The 17,669-nt window shown below is 44.2% G+C and overlaps 1 protein-coding gene across 1 annotated transcript in view; it reads right to left on the reverse strand.

The window, feature by feature from the left end:
- Positions 1 to 2,232: 2,232 nt before the first annotated feature.
- Positions 2,233 to 17,669, reverse strand: part of LOC136874480 (phenoloxidase-activating factor 2) — an 81,643-nt gene continuing 66,206 nt past the window's right edge. Inside the window, exons 4-5 of the mRNA XM_067148108.2 lie at positions 2,899 to 3,059; positions 2,233 to 2,513 (exon numbers count right to left, since the gene is read on the reverse strand). Coding sequence (XP_067004209.2) covers positions 2,316 to 2,513; positions 2,899 to 3,059 — 359 coding nt within the window. The 3' untranslated portion in view covers positions 2,233 to 2,315. The remainder of the gene's footprint in view (positions 2,514 to 2,898; positions 3,060 to 17,669) is intronic.

The raw sequence follows: 17,669 nt of genomic DNA on the forward strand, positions 1-17,669 counted from the left end.
GAGGTTAGTTTCGCGAATGCACTAATGTTTAATAATGATAGCTAATGGAATTTCAAATTATCCGCCACCACGATGCACCTAAAGAGGGCAGTACGGTGCTCAGTAGATTAAAGATGGCATCTAGATAGAATTTCAAATTACCGCCACCACAATGTACCTAAAGATTGGAGCACGGTGCTTCGTTAATTTAAAGATGGCGGATGACGGCGGACGGAATTACCCGTAAGATAGCAGCACGGTGCTCTCATGATTAAAGATGGCCGCTGTTAAAAAATGCATGTAGATTTTAAATTTCCCACCACCACAACTATAAGATTTAGTACCGTTAAGATAGCAGCACTGAGGTAAGCGATGCAAAATGACGGATAACAGCTGAGGGAAGTTTTCAAATTATCCGCCACCACATGTTAAATGCATGTACCTAAAGAGTGCAGCACGATGCTTTGTTGATTAAAGATGGCAGCTTGTCAAATATAATTTTTTTAAATTGCCGCCACCACATTTCAAATGCTCTCTTGATTAAAGATAGCTGGTCAAGTAGAATGTTTCAGATTGTCCGCCTCAAAGGTAAGTAGCTAAAGAGGGCAGGACGGTGCTCTCTTGATTAAAGATTTCTGCTGTCAAATAGAATGTTTCAAATTTCCGCCTCAAAGGTAAGTAGCTATAGAGGGCAGGACGGTGCTCTCTTGATTAAAGATTTCTGCTGTCAAATAGAATGTTTCAAATTTCCGCCTCAAAGGTAAGTAGCTAAAGAGGGCAGCACGATGCTCTGTTGATTAAAGGCCGTGGATGACCCCTGTCAAAAAAGCACGTGGATTTGTTTCCAAGCAAGAGCACGTTAAAATTACCGCCACCACTTTTCAAAGGTAAGTAGCTAAGGAGTGCAGCACTGAGGTTTGCGATGCAAGATGGCGGATGCCAGCTGTCAAAAAAGCACGTGGCTTTGTTTACCGATTCAAATCTCGCGCTAGTAAGGTTAAGTTGGCATCACTAAGGTTTAGGCCCCTCAAGATGGCAGCACTGAAGTTAGCGATGCGTTCTTGTCGATGATAGCTGTCAGAAAGCACGTGGCTGTAAAAAAGCACATGGCTTTGTTTACCAATTCAAATCTCGCGCTAGTGAGATTAAGTTTGCAGCATTGAGGTTTAGGCCTTACAAGATGGCAGTAGTGAGGTTAGCGATGCGTTGTTGTCGATGATAGCTGTCAAAAAGCACGTGGCTCTGTTTACCAATTCAAATTTCCCGCGGGCGGAGGAACGAGACCCTGGGAAGTCCTCCCGTGTGGAGGCAGAAGAGCGGGCCCCTGGGAGCCGGTGGAGGCGGAGGCCGCCGAACCATCCAATATACCTACTGACATACATTTGGATTGTTCAGGTTATTTGATATTAATGAAGCGTGGATTCATTAAAATATCGAAAAATAAATCTCCGAACGTTGTTGATTGAGAATCGGGTACGTAGATTTACAGTAGAGTTGTTAACTCCAAGTGGTTGCGTGATAAGGTCAAAAGGCTCTTGAAGCATCAGTATAGAGGTGTTGTGTCTCCTTCTAGAATAATCTTTGTAATAGATTGTAGTCGTGAGCTCTCTAGCGTAGATTCAATAAATAGGGTGTTCAATAAAGCCTCAGATGTGGGAAAATTCGCAATGTAGCGCGTGTTGAAAATCCTAGTGTTGACAGAGAGGTGACTAGCATTGTTGGTTGTTTGGGACGATCTGTTTTACCTTGTATTAAAACATGTATTATACTTTAATGAGGAACCCAATTCAGGGCTCTGACTTAGCTTTAGATTAAGTATGGTTGAAGACGCTTACAAAGCCTAAGCGAAACATATCCCATTTTAACATACTGTATATATGTAATATTTGTATCTTAAACTTGAAGATTGTAAAGTATTGGAATGGCGATTTTTTAATAAATTCGTTTGAAACTTTTACATTCTGTACTCCAATACGGCTATCATAATGAAACTCATAACGAGGAATAATTTCCCACGACTGTCGTCGCGAAACAGTAAAACTTCGGCTACAGTAAAATACCTGCTAACTTTTGCTCACTCAGTTTAGGTTAGGATTTTAAATTAAAGGAAAACGTATGTCCCAGTACATTTCTGTAAAAATCATGACCGTACGATTACGAACTGTAAGTACATTGTTTAAAATGTACTGTAGCTTCTGTTACGATGGTGCTGTGAATACCAATTTGGAAAAATAATGTGGTTGGGCTGTGATTGTTTGATTCATTTATTTATTCATTTACGGTATTTAGTTTTCAGCTGGGGTAATGAATGTGTTCACTGTACTCCACTAGTAAATTCATGGATGAATTGCTTCATTTTTCAGGCCCTGCTCATCCAGTCTGTCCTTGATCCAGTCACTGAGGTAAGCCACATTGGCGTAGACATCGGGGATATCTTTCACTCCGCAGGCGAGACCCCCAGCGACGACTCCAGCCTGATAATAACGGTCCGAGTCCTTGTCTGACTCACAGATCAGGGGACCACCTCCATCTTTCTGTAGACAGAAAACAGCAAGGTTTGGTTAGACTAGAAATCCTTCAGTGTTGTCCAGTTGTACTTTTTAGTCGGTCAACACGTGAAAAACGTTTAAATTAATTAGGACTGGTGATCATCTTAATGTTAGATAGAATTAATACATATACAATTAATAACGGGAATGGTTAAAATAATCTATGGTGATGGGAGGTCGGAGACGGGATCACGAGATTTATCGAGACTAGCGCAGTGACTGCCGCTCACTGGAGGTGTCGAGAGATCTCGAGAGCTTTGATAGTAGGTCTACACTAACAGTTCGTATAAGACTAAGTTACTGTGAAAATGGTACAAGAACATTAAAATCCTAGTTCATTAATAACAAATATAAGACTAAAACCTCTTACCAAGCAAGCACCCTTATTTTCTTCTCCTCCAGCGCACAAAAAGCTCTTGTCCAGACGGAAGTACCTGCCAAACTTCGTCTTACGTAGCATATCTCGACATTTTTTGTGCTCCAAAACTGGCAGTTCTACTTGGCTTAGCGTTGTTGTGTAGTTCAAGGCTCCTGAAAATTGATGTTAAGGTCAGATAAATTCAATAATAATAATAATAATAATAATAATAATAATAATAATAATAATAATAATAATAATAATAATAATAATAATAATAATAATAATTGTACCGGGCGGTACACCTCTACGCGACGCAAGTTCAAATCTTGCGCCAATTGAAACTTCTCTACTGGAGAAACCCGGAACTTTAACCACTGAACTAACTCTACTAGTTATCAGAAGAGGTCATTGAGTGTTTTCGATTTGCTTTTGTTTTTCATTGATCAAGAAGTGTGAACATTCTCTAACAGATGTCTCTACCAAAAAAAAAAAAAAACTATGGTAATACACTCTGGCGCAATGGAATAAACTCTCTTGAAGACATTTTGTATTCTTAAGTTTTGTCTTTACTAAATTTTGTTCTTTTATTTTTGGGGTTGGCAATATTAATCTTTCTGTCCGCCAGTTTTGAACTCAGCCAATCCCGAATTTCTTTAATTAATTTTTGACCAATAGTGTCTTTCTTCTTCGATGTTGATGTGTAATTTTTAGCTACCCAATAAAAATTGAGGGGGTTTGTCTACTCATTCTTGAAAGGTCTCGAATTTTCCACGAGGGTATAAAAACTGCTGATTTTCTTGTCTCGGGGCCACTCGTATAACATCTAACTCTGTGTGTGGATATGTAGCAGGGGGCGGGAAGCGCTTCTTTCTTCAAGCAGCAGCTCTTCTACAAAGTAATTTCTTGCTAGCTCAGCAGTGTAACTCTCGGGGAGGGTTCGAAACCTTTAATATGTAAACTACTAAACATGTAAACCCTTTTTCTTGCTAAACTTCTGTTTTCTTGAACTTTAAGTCGGGGATAGAGAGTGCTTTACCCTCTCGAGCTCCCTTTCATTTTGAAATGGAGGTACTACGTTTTCATAACCGTTCTTCTCTTCTTTAATGTATTAAAGTTTTCTCATACGGGTCACCTCCCTAGCTAGGGATTAGCCCCTGTGCATCGGCCTAGAGCCACTTAGGTTTTAAAATGTATATTTAGGAGTGCAAGTTCACGCCTCCAGTCCTTGCTGTACTTTGGGCCAGTAACTTAACCTGATGTCTTGTTTTCTTCATGCGAATGCCCTGTAGATTGGGTATTAAATACCCCTGTTTCTTTGTGTGCCTTGAGGACAGTTAGTAGTGAAGTTTGTTGTGGCCTTTGATAGGCTTGTAAAATTGAGAGCAGGTCCGCTCTTTCTGGTATTATTAAGCGGGAGCAAGAGCTCCAGGTAATTAAGGGTTTTCTGCCCTTTGGTATTTGGTGATTGTGAGCTGAGAGCTCAGAGTTGTGTACGGTGGGGCTTGAAGCCCAGATCATTAAGTTGTTCTCTAATCTTGGACTTATTGATTTTGTACCTGATTTAACTGTTTGTTATTTGTTGTATGCTCAAAAATTCTATGCCACCATTGTTTAGTTTTGAAAATATAACCTTTATTGAAATTTTAATGCATCTTTCGGACTTGTAGTTAGACCCATTCCAGCCCGCACCTTCTTTCACCTCTGCTGATCCACCAAAACACGGTAACAACAACAACAATAATAATAATAACAACAATAAAGTATTATGATAATAATATTAATAAAAGGCACGACATACTCAATATGCAGACACTTCTGAAACATATACTGTACAACATTGAACCTGCCATCCTATTATCTCAACCAGAACATTCCATATACCCAATATGGTCGAAAATTCATGAGTTACTTCTGGTAGTCTATTTAGGTTTTATACCTTAGCCTTCTTGAAGGCGTCAATATTATTATGCATTTCAGCATTATTTTCAGCCAGGGAGGGAAGCAGAAGTCGCTAGGTAACATATTAGGAGAATATGGCGGATATATAAGGGTGGATAAAACGAAAACGGATCAAAGGCAACCGATTTAAATAAACAAAGTTCATTTCAAAATTTATCTTCAAATTCAGACAAGCACTTGTTCTACTGTATCACCAAGTGGTGAATACCCTGCTTGTCGAACTCCTTTGCCTGAGATTGGAACAAGTTGCGAATACTGTCCATTACTTCATTGTCCGAATAGAGGCGGTGATTCTTCATTCTCTTTCTTCAACAGACCACAGATATGAAAGTCGCACGGTGATAGATCAGGGCTGTACGGTGGGTAGCCTTACAACAATGACTGTGATGACAAAGGTTGAAAAATCCATTATCAGAGGACTCAGATCAGAACGTGGTCTTCCCAACAACTCATACATACATACATACATACATACATACATACATACATACATACATACATACATACATACATACATACATACATACATACATACATACATACATACATACATACATACATACATACATACATACACTGACTGACACAGCAAATGCAACACCAAGAAGGAGTGGTCAGAACTTTATGCCAATTGCAGGGTAGACTGACGTCACTGAGGTATGCTCATGATGTGAAATGCGCCGCTGTGCTGCGCACGTAGCGAACGATAAATGGGACACGGCGTTGGCGAATGGCCCACTTCGTACCGTGATTTCTCAGCCGACAGTCATTGTAGAACGTGTTGTCGTGTGCCACAGGACACGTGTATAGCTAAGAATGCCAGGCCGCCGTCAACGGAGGCATTTCCAGCAGACAAACGACTTTACGAAGGGTATGGTGATCGGGCTGAGAAGGGCAGGTTGGTCGCTTCGTCAAATTGCAGCCGATACCCATAGGGATGTGTCCACGTTGCAGCGCCTGTGGCGAAGATGGTTGGCGCAGGGACATGTGGCACGTGCGAGGGGTCCAGGCGCAGCCCGAGTGACGTCAGCACGCGAGGATCGGCGCATCCGCCGCCAAGCGGTGGCAGCCCCGCACGCCACGTCAACCGCCATTCTTCAGCATGTGCAAGACACCCTGGCTGTTCCAATATCGACCAGAACAATTTCCCGTCGATTGGTTGAAGGAGGCCTGCACTCCCGGCGTCCGCTCAGAAGACTACCATTGACTCCACAGCATAGACGTGCACGCCTGGCATGGTGCCGGGCTAGAGCGACTTGGATGAGGGAATGGCGGAACGTCGTGTTCTCCGATGAGTCACGCTTCTGTTCTGTCAGTGATAGTCACCGCAGACGAGTGTGGCGTCGGCGTGGAGAAAGGTCAAATCCGGCAGTAACTGTGGAGCGCCCTACCGCTAGACAACGCGGCATCATGGTTTGGGGCGCTATTGCGTATGATTCCACGTCACCTCTAGTGCGTATTCAAGGCACGTTAAATGCCCACCGCTACGTGCAGCATGTGCTGCGGCCGGTGGCACTCCCGTACCTTCATGGGCTGCCCAATGCTCTGTTTCAGCAGGATAATGCCCGCCCACACACTGCTCGCATCTCCCAACAGGCTCTACGAGGTGTACAGATGCTTCCGTGGCCAGCGTACTCTCCGGATCTCTCACCAATCGAACACGTGTGGGATCTCATTGGACGCCGTTTGCAAACTCTGCCCCAGCCTCGTACGGACGACCAACTGTGGCACATGGTTGACAGAGAATGGAGAACCATCCCTCAGGACACTATCCGCACTCTTATTGACTCTGTACCTCGACGTGTTTCTGCGTGCATCGCCGCTCGCGGTGGTCCTACATCCTACTGAGTCGATGCCGTGCGCATTGTGTAACCTGCATATCGGTTTGAAATAAACATCAATTATTCGTCCGTGCCGTCTCTGTTTTTTCCCCAACTTTCATCCCTTTCGAACCACTCCTCTTTGGTGTTGCATTGTCACTGTCAGTCAGTGTACATACATACATACATACATACATACATACATACATACATACATGATGTGACAGTTATTGTCTTTGACATTTTTGAGTGCCGTGTCTGTGACGCAGGCTGTGTCGGGGGAAGCACGTGTCTGGACTCTGGAACTTGGCGAGCGAGTTAGTTGTTGTATTTTTAACATATTTTTTGTCAGTCTACCGGTTGGTATCAAGTCAGCCGACCGAGTTAAAATGAAATAATCAATACATTACGACCTTCAAAACATCTGAGAGCTAATACATGACCGTGAAATGAAGGGATTCACATTCGATATTCAAAATCCTTTTCAGTGTTGCCAACTTAGCGGATTTTCCGCTAAATTTGGCGGAATTACATGACTGTCGGCGGAAAAATATATAATTTAGCGGACAGCGGATTTTTTGGCGGAATTATAAATTTATTATAGCGGAATTTAGTGTTTTATCCATTTTACGTTTTTTTCTAATTTGTACTCCAGTCTTTCTCCGAGCCATTCCGTACTTCTTGTCAGGAGCTAGCAGTCATATGAGGAAAACGTGTTATTTGGATTTGATGTTATGACATCATGGTATCATACATTTATAACGTATATGAAAGGGTAATTATCTCTTAGTTGACGAATGACGACAGATAATGAAACTGTGAGAGAGTATCATTTATATTTATGCTATGAAGGAAGACGTTTAATTAAATGGCCTGTTCTTTGTATGGCCCCTAAGGTAGGGGATTCACCTAGTTTGCACCCGGCACTAAAACGTCTACAAGTTTTAGCTCGCCGGCTCGCGGACAGGGGGTTAATCCCAGTTCCCAGTGAAACTCACAGATCAGGTGAGTGCAGACATTTACTTTTATTATTATTATTATTATTATTATTATTATTATTATTATTATTATTATTATTATTATTATTATTATTATTATTATTATTATTATTATTATTATTATTCCTCATTTTTATTGCTCATTATTTGAGATCGGATTTCTTGGCGGAATTTGAGAGCTAGTATAGACAGGGGGTGTCCACAGGGAGGAGTATTATCACCAACATTATGGTGTCTGGTAGTGGATGAACTACTTACCAGGTTAAATGTTGGAGGAATTTACGCCCAAGGCTATGCAGATGACATTAGCCTGATGGCGGTGGGAAATTTACCCAGTACGGTTTCAGAGCTCATACAGAGCTCCCTACGTAGGGTGGAAAGGTGGTGCCACGACACGGACTTGTCGGTTAATCCCGACAAGACGGAGCTCGTGGTATTTACCAGGAGGAGGAGGCTAGACGGACTGTTAGAGCCTTTCCTATTTGGGAAAAAAAATGTTAAGACAACCTCAGTTAAGTACCTACGATAATCCTTGAGGCAATAAAGTGGCAATAAAGTGGATAAAGCTCGCAAGATTATGTGGGCCTGTCGCAGGGCCGTCGGCAGGACTTGGGGCCTAGGACCTAAGGTAGTCCAGTGGCTCTATATTTCTATTGTATGGCCCACGATCACCTTTGCATCTTTAGTCTGGTGGCCAGGTTCGGAGAGTAAAACTGTGACCACCAAGTTAAACAGTCTCCAAAGACTTGCGTGTCTAGGAATAACAGGGGCACTGGATACTATACCATTATGTGCAATGGAGGCAATCCTAGGTCTTCCCCCTTACATTTATATGTTAAGGAAATAGCGGGAATGAGTGCTTACCGCCTCTGGTCACTCGGAGGATGGTCCTTCAAGAATCCGAATAGAGGACATGCCTCTATTCTTACAAGTCTTCACCAGACCTGCCCTACGACAATGATGATCGGGGACCTGATGAAACCTAGTTTTAATCTGAATTATAAGTTCACAGTGGTGGTACCCACAAGGGAGGAGTGGACCGCGGATGCTGGGGCCCGTCTTAGGTCTGGGGGATGTACATGGTACACAGATGGCTCGCGTACAGAGACGGGCACAGGCGCCGGGGTCTGGGGGCCTAAGACAAGGCTGTCTCTTCCCATGGGTAAACATGCTACTGTTTTCCAGGCCGAAGTATATGCAATACTGGCCTGTGCTGTATATGTATGGAACATGCCTGGACATAGAAGATACATCACCATTTACAGTGATAGCCAGACAGCGTTAAAAGCACTATGCGCAGTTAGAACAACATCAAAAATGGTATGGGAATGCCAAAGGATGTTAGATCAGCTGTGTGAACTTAGCTCAGTTGCCCTGTTATGGGTTCCTGGGCACACAGGTATCCGTGGAAATGAAGAAGCTGACAAACTAGCGAAACAAGGCTCAAAAGGTCCTTTCATAGGACCAGAGCCCTTCCTGGGAGTGTCACTCCGAAGCGTGAAACTGGTAATATCCCAGTGGACAAACCAGTCTCACTTACACATTTGGAAGAAGTTAACCATAGCAAGGCAGGCGTGAACTCATCAAAGGGCCTAGCCAAAGTTATAAAAAGGTCCTGATGAATTTGAATAGGACCAGAATGCGAATGGTAGTTGGACTGTTGACAGGCCACAATACCTTACAGAGACACCTACACATCATGAAAATGAGTCAGGATCCGATGTGTAGAAGATGCGGCAGGGAGGAAGAGACCTCCGCGCATGTGTTGTGTCAGTGCGGGGCTCTTGCAAGCACTAGACATCGATATCTTGGCTACATTTCGTGAGCCTGGAAGACATCAGGAATGCCAACATCCGGACTCTGGTATCCTTTATAGGAGCATTAGGGCTGGACTAGGCAAACCCGTTTAAGGGACAAAAAGGGTCTTCACAGACCTACGTGTGGAGCCCTGCGTTGGCAGGGTTCACCCATTCTTTATCTATCTATCTATCTATCTATCTATCTATCTATCTTGGCGTAATTTTAGCGAATTTTTAGTAGTATTTAGCTTATCTTGAAAATATAAGTTGGCAACACTGATCCTTTTCAACATTTTATGTTACATAAAATATCGCACGAACAGCAACGACCACGTAGTACTTCAGTACGCTAATTGAACAGTTCAAAGCAGCTAGCGCCTTACTTACTTCGAGACATAACGGCGATCCTTCGATTGTTCATTACTAGAGCCCGGATTTCCATGCATTAACACATCTCAAAATGCATGCATTCATGCACTCACATATGATAAAACTTGCTCAATAAACTGGAAAATATGCACTGTCAGAATTCACTTCAACATGGTTACATTTTCATTTCCTTTTGAAACAATTACACTGACTGACAGAGCAAATGCAACACCAAGAAGGAGTGGTTCGAAAGGGATGAAAGTTGGGGAAAAACAGAGACGGCACGGACGAATAATTGATGTTTATTTCTAACCGATATGCAGGTTACACAATGCGCACGGCATCGACTCAGTAGGATGTAGGACCACCGCGAGCGGCGATGCACGCAGAAACACGTCGAGGTACAGAGTCAATAAGAGTGCGGATGGTGTCCTGAGGGATGGTTCTCCATTCTCTGTCAACCATTTGCCACAGTTGGTCATCCGTACGAGGCTGGGGCAGAGTTTGCAAACGGCGTCCAATGAGATCCCACACGTGTTCGATTGGTGAGAGATCCGGAGAGTACGCTGGCCACGGAAGCATCTGTACACCTCGTAGAGCCTGTTGGGAGATGCGAGCAGTGTGTGGGCGGGCATTATCCTGCTGAAACAGAGCATTGGGCAGCCCCTGAAGGTACGGGAGTGCCACCGGCCGCAGCACATGCTGCACGTAGCGGTGGGCATTTAACGTGGCTTGAATACGCACTAGAGGTGACGTGGAATCATACGCAATAGCGCCCCAAACCATGATGCCGCGTTGTCTAGCGGTAGGGCGCTCCACAGTTACTGCCGGATTTGACCTTTCTCCACGCCGACGCCACACTCGTCTGCGGTGACTATCACTGACAGAACAGAAGCGTGACTCATCGGAGAACACGACGTTCCGCCATTCCCTCATCCAAGTCGCTCTAGCCCGGCACCATGCCAGGCGTGCAGGTCTATGCTGTGGAGTCAATGGTAGTCTTCTGAGCGGACGCCGGGAGTGCAGGCCTCCTTCAACCAATCGACGGGAAATTGTTCTGGTCGATATTGGAACAGCCAGGGTGTCTTTCACATGCTGAAGAATGGCGGTTGACGTGGCGTGCGGGGCTGCCACCGCTTGGCGGCGGATGCGCCGATCCTCGCGTGCTGACGTCACTCGGACTGCGCCTGGACCCCTCGCACGTGCCACATGTCCCTGCGCCAACCATCTTCGCCACAGGCGCTGCACCGTGGACACATCCCTATGGGTATCGGCTGCGATTTGACGAAGCGACCAACCTGCCCTTCTCAGCCCGATCACCATACCCCTCGTAAAGTCGTCTGTCTGCTGGAAATGCCTCCGTTGACGGCGGCCTGGCATTCTTAGCTATACACGTGTCCTGTGGCACACGACAACACGTTCTACAATGACTGTCGGCTGAGAAATCACGGTACGAAGTGGGCCATTCGCCAACGCCGTGTCCCATTTATCGTTCGCTACGTGCGCAGCACAGCGGCGCATTTCACATCATGAGCATACCTCAGTGACGTCAGTCTACCCTGCAATTGGCATAAAGTTCTGACCACTCCTTCTTGGTGTTGCATTTGCTCTGTCAGTCAGTGTAATTTCTCCAAATTGTCTGATTTAAGTACACCCATTTATCTATCAGCACATTCTTAAACACAGGAAATGATCTTTGTACTTAACAAGAATTGAAATGTGCATACTTAAATGAAGATATTTGCGACAAAGTGAGGTCAAATTGACGTCTTTTGCACTTTCAGCACACATTAGGTCTTTTATAATGTTGGCCAATTCAAAATCAGGATTTGAACGGATAATTTTTCAGCTTATCTCTAGCTGCCGCAGCTACTTCTCCGTACGATGGTTGCAGACACACTTAAATGTTTTCAATAACTGCTAAAAATTTGACAAGGGGTAGACCTGTACTTTCCAACTTTGTTACCCTAGCAGGTAATTTGCCAAAATTTTATTTTATATACACTGACTGAGCAAATGTCATGGGATAGCGGAGCACTGATGCGCAAGTGTGTTGTCTGCGCACCACACACCCCCTGTGCCAGCGGCAGTTGTATAGGAGACCTTGTGAGCAGTGGCTGTGCATGTGACAGGTGTAACATGGAACGTGGTCATGAGCAGACACCACTCGAACGAGGTATGGTGGTCGGTGCCCGACGGGTGGGAAGTGCGATTTCGGAAGTGGTGCGGGAATTCGGCTTCACACGATCAGCCGTGTCCAGGGTGTATCGTGAATGGTTGAATGCGGGTGTCACCGTTCACAACAGATGAACAACCGGCCGTCCAGCCACCCTCGATGACCGTGACCGGCGACATCTCATACGGATTGTCATTAGTGACAGATGGACAACCGTGCAACAAATCACGGCTCAATTCAACACAGGCTATGCTAGACACGTCTCCCAGTGGACAATCCGCAGGAACATGGATTGTATGGGGGGAGCCGGCGCCGCACACGGGTGCCACTGTTAACCCAACGTCATCGGGCACAACGACGCGCATTTGTCGCCAGTCACCAGGGATGGACACTGGAATAATGGCAAAGGTGATATGGTCGGACGAATCACGATTTCAACTGAACCTTGCCGATGGGAGGCAACGTGTATGGCGCAGACCACATGAAGCGATGGATCCCGCCTACCTTGAAGGTGTGGTCCAGGGCGCCTGTGTCTCTGTTATGGTCTGGGGTGCATTTTCCTGGTATGGAATGGGCCCCTTAGTTGTTCTGAAAGAGACTTTGAGTGGTACGCGGTATGTTGAGCTGCTCGGAGACCATCTGCACCCATTTTTGACCTTCCAGCGCCCAGACGGTTCTGCGCTGTTTTAAGATGATAACGTGCCACCACATCGCTCCCACGTCGCTCGGGAATGGTTCCAGGAACATGCAGCGGAGGTCCAACGACTGCCATGGCCACCCAATAGCCCCGATATGAACCTTATCGAGCATATCTGGGATGTCCTGGAACGCAGGCTCCGGGCCATGGATCCTGCACTCACGGACAGACCAGCATTGGCGGCAGCTCTGCAAACAATTTTGTGTCAGTTGCATCCAGAGGACTACCAGGGACTTGTCGACTCACTTCCACAGTTTCTCACTGCAGTTCGCAGGGCCAGAGGAGGTCCCACACGCTATTAGGTGACTATCCCATGACATTTGCTAAGTCAGTGTACATTAAGTCTTGCTGCACATTCCTTTTGCTGAATTCCACTTGCACATCTTTAACGCGAGCAGCGTCATCTACTGGAAATTGCCTACGACCTAAAACCGGAAAAAGTCAATTAAGTGATATTACGCCTAATCAGTGGCACTAAGTTCGTTGATGGAAAAAATTCAATAATCGGATTAATTGGATTATATGATCTCTAGCGTACGTGCTAACTTTGGTTGTCAGGCAGGATGCCAGGAATACATTCTTTTTCTCTCCGTCTCTCAATAACAGAAATATAACGTAGTTAAACGATCCCAAACTCTGCAAATCAATATTCATGAAAGACACTCTCATGCAACTTAACATTATACAACCTGTGACAATAAAGTTCGGTGAATAGTCCTGTAATATCAACATAGATGAACAATGCACGACAGTGACCTTACTGTCCTTCGAAATAGTCCCCTCCCATAACTATGCACTGCTGAGACCGGCGATACATGTCCTGGAAACTTTGCAAGAAGGCTTCCTTTGGGATGGTGTTCAAAAGGTCTTTCCCTCAGGCAGAAATTCCTTGTGGATAATGCCTTGACTATCGAAAAAGGTGATGAGCAACCTTTTGTTGCGTGAATTTTCGGCTCTGTCCTTTTTTCGACAAGGGGATCCCGGAGAACGCCATTCCATGCTTCGCCGTTTCGTTTCAGGCTCTTACCTGAGACACCAGATTTCATCCTCAGTGACGATATAGTTCAAGAAATCTGGTGTCGCACCCATCGTTTCGACAAAATCCTGTGAAGCCTCTAAACGTGCCTGCGTCTGATCGTCAGTCAAGTGATGTGGCACAAGACGAGAACACGTTTTTCTCTTCCCTAACTTCTGGGTAACGATTTGTCGTACGGATTTACGGTTAATCTGCAGTTCAGCCGCTATTATGCGCACAGTTAATCGCCGATCGTTCGTGATTAATGTTCTCAATGTTTTCGTCACTGACGGCGGTCGCCGGTCTTCCGCTACGGCGGTTGTCAGAAGCATTCCCGGCCTTCTCGAAAACGGGCGAACCACTCGTACACACACTTCAAGGACAGTGCTTGATCTTCATAAACACGTACCAGTATCGCATGCGTTTCTTTCGGTGTCTTGCCAAGCTTAAAACAAAACTGTACATTGATCTTTTGGTCGTTCATGTTCCTGTTCGCAGTTCAGATCCAACGCACTAAACACGCACTGTGTCAAACAGGTCTTACACGGCGCACACACGATGTGCAACTGAACATCGTTGGGAGCAGGTGGTCAAAACCGGCTGCTATACAGGTGCAGCTTTGCCTGTCGCCAATGTTACCGAATCAGCCGTTCTGACTTCATTCACTGAATTTTATTGTCACAGGTTGTATATGCTCCAAAGTCAGAAGAAAAGTCATATTGTGCAATACCAACGTCCCAATATGCACTACGCATGAATTTTCTCATAAAAGGGCCAAAACATGCAAACATGCAAGGAAAAAGAAAGACAATTTGGAACCCTTAAGTCATAAAACGAATATTTACAAAGTTTGAGGAGTGTAACTAGCTTATTTAAGAACATACATTTGCGTGGGAATCCGGGCTCTAATTATTATTATTACGATCGTCAAAACAACAATATTAATAATAATAATAATAATAATAATAATAATAATAATAATAATAATAATATTGTGTGTCCATTCTAAATTCGTTAAATATGTCATGATTTATCATTCTCCCTTACGGTCACTTATGCGGATTATCAACCTCTTTTTAATCTCTAGATCGTAATACTTCAAATAACTAAACATGCAGTCTGTCCTTCTCGTACGTACTATAACGGGGTGCGATCCCTGTACTCTCCGTAAGTAAGTCTTAATCTGCCTACGTCCCACGGACTGATAATTCCATTTTCTCGTACCCGGCCACTAACAATCTCTGTGTTCCTCGTATATTTATTATATATCTCATCGTAGCTTCACTATACAGTATATTTCATCGTAGTTTGCTCTTTTAGATCCCTGATGCAGACATCTCTCCATCCTCATACATCAGAGTAATATTGTCCGACTCCATGGCTAAATGGTTAGCGTGCTGGCCTTTGGTCACAGGGGTCCCGGGTTCGACTCCAGGCAGGGTTGGGGATTTTAACCTTAATTGGTTAATTTCGCTGGCACGGAGGCTGGGTGTATATGTCGTCTTCATCATCACGTCATCCTCATCACGGCGCGCACCACTCCACCCCATCAAGTGCCGAGGTGGAAGCCTTTACCTTCTAAGGGCCTTCATGGCCTGTACGGAGATGACTTTGCTTTACGTAAACCACACATTTAAATACACTGGTACTTTCATATCTCTGGATTTATTGTAACAACATACCTAATTCCTAACACTAAATTATAACATTGACCGAACAAACAATAAACAAGTTAATAAACCCAAAGCAAAATTATGTATAAAAGAACATGCATTAATTAAATGATTTAACGCATATTAAATTTATGTACAGCAAGCAAAAAAAAAGCAAAGTCATCCCCGTGCAGGCCATGAAGGCGCTTGGAGGGGTTGAAGGCAAAGGCTTCCATTATCCGTAACCTCGTCACTTGATGGGGTAGAGTGGTTAGCTCTACGCCCGGCCGCCTTTGCCCCCAGGAATTAAACTGGTACTCATTTTTGGTGTAGGCTGAGTGAACCTCAGGCCCATGTGCACCTCCGGAAGTGGAAATCTCGTTTCTTAAATTCTTCGACTTCCTGACGGGGAATCGAATCCACGTCCTTCCGGGTGAACCGAGTACGCCTTTACCGCCTCAGCCAGGCAACCCCTAAATTTATGTACAGCAAAAAACTTTAATTAAACGATTTAACCCATATTAAATTTATGTACAGCAACGAACATTAATTAAATGATTTAACCTATATTTGCAGTTAATCTAATTATGTCCCTCCGTCACATCTTAATTAAATCATGGAACCGAGAAGCGGCCCATGTGTTACGTTAAGTAACCTTTATTAATCTGTTTATTTCCCCGTTTTACCTCGATAACTTTCCCACATGATTAATCAAAATATGGTACTCATCACTGCGTAGACTTCTTGCGTTGGACAGCAAAGGGCTACGGGCCCCATCCGTCTTACTGTGGCATGGTGTAGGCCATCAGGAAATGGAGCTCAATTAATCCTATGCAATGATACTTCACACACACATACTTAAACTAGATTTTGTACAAGATTATCCTACATATTTTGACCCCTAGGTGCCTAAGACCATTTACGCCTTCACTGACACTTTCTTCGTTCCTGCCCGCACTAGTAACTATTGTTGATACTAGCGACGAAGTATCGTATCATGCGACCCGACGCGCTTCGCGGGTATCAAACACGGCACTCCAGGAAATCGTTGTCTATGCCGTCTAGTGTTCGCTATGCTGACTCGGTTTCCTCCACATATGACGAAGTCTGACCGTCCGAAATATTAGAGGTGCAGGCTGGGCACATTGCCTTCTTACAAATGCTACCGGCATCTGTCGATAATTGTTACTATTTTCAATTACTTCCTGCGTTACAAGCATCATCCTAACAGTCAAACTGAACGGATCAAAGTTTATATCACCAATATGAACTGAAAGTACTCCGAGTTATATACTGTAAATAGCTTAAGTTCGGCGCGGATATATTGACACTGAGCAGTAGAGGTTCCACCTTCAGCTCTGTTCACCTGCTGTGTGTCTAGTTGCTCCGGTCCGTCTTATTTGTATTATTCTTCCCTCTTCTTCCGGTTCATCAGAGGTCAGTCCCGAGAAAGAGGGGAGGGATGGTTTTCTTAAATCGGTATTTGGAGGCTGACCTGGATGTTCGTCTTGTTACCACAGAACGGTCTGATAATATAATCTGACACATTGTAACCTTATCACGAATCGATCGTAAATTAATATATCAATAGACTTCCTTCTTCTATGTTTCGTGGATTTATTAGCATCGCTACTGGCGTGGTGTAGCTCTGTCCAATAGCAGTCCAGCTGGGGTCAATTTCTAGGAATGGATACCTTAATTTATTAAAATTATTGTCAATAATCACGAAGAAGATCTTCTAAAACTCCCACATTTGAAGTTCTGTGATTATTTTATTTATTTTTAATTGGAAAGATAGCCGTATTTCATATTTACAGATTCAAAGCCGGTATACCTAGAGGTCCAGGAGTCATCAGAATTTTGTCATTGGCCAGAAAGTAAAGCAGGTCTTTTAAAAGTTCCCGTAGCCAATCTACGAATATATGCCCGTAGGCTAGGGGAAATTTATTTCATCATTTCTCAGAACCTGTGGCGTTGTGCAATCTCGCCTTGTGGAGGAATAATAGTATTCTTATCCCGGTACAGGAGCGGTTAGCGTCTTTGTTACTTCTCTCCCCTTTCCACTCGCGTAAATAAGGTAGCGAGAACTTCGTGTGATTTTTACTGAGATCAACAGCTCAACTAGCCAGGATTTTCGCAATGGAAATATATATTTCTATTGTACATAAAATCTTCCTGCCTCCAGGTCCGTCTAAATGTTCTTGCAGCTGTGGCACTATTTAGAATGTGAGCATCAGCTTCCCAATACGTATTTCAGTATCCTATCAATCCATATCATGATAAGATGGCCCATTC

Source organism: Anabrus simplex, chromosome 5 (genome assembly GCF_040414725.1).
Source record: "Anabrus simplex isolate iqAnaSimp1 chromosome 5, ASM4041472v1, whole genome shotgun sequence".
In the NCBI taxonomy this organism is placed as follows: Eukaryota; Metazoa; Arthropoda; class Insecta; order Orthoptera; family Tettigoniidae; genus Anabrus; species Anabrus simplex.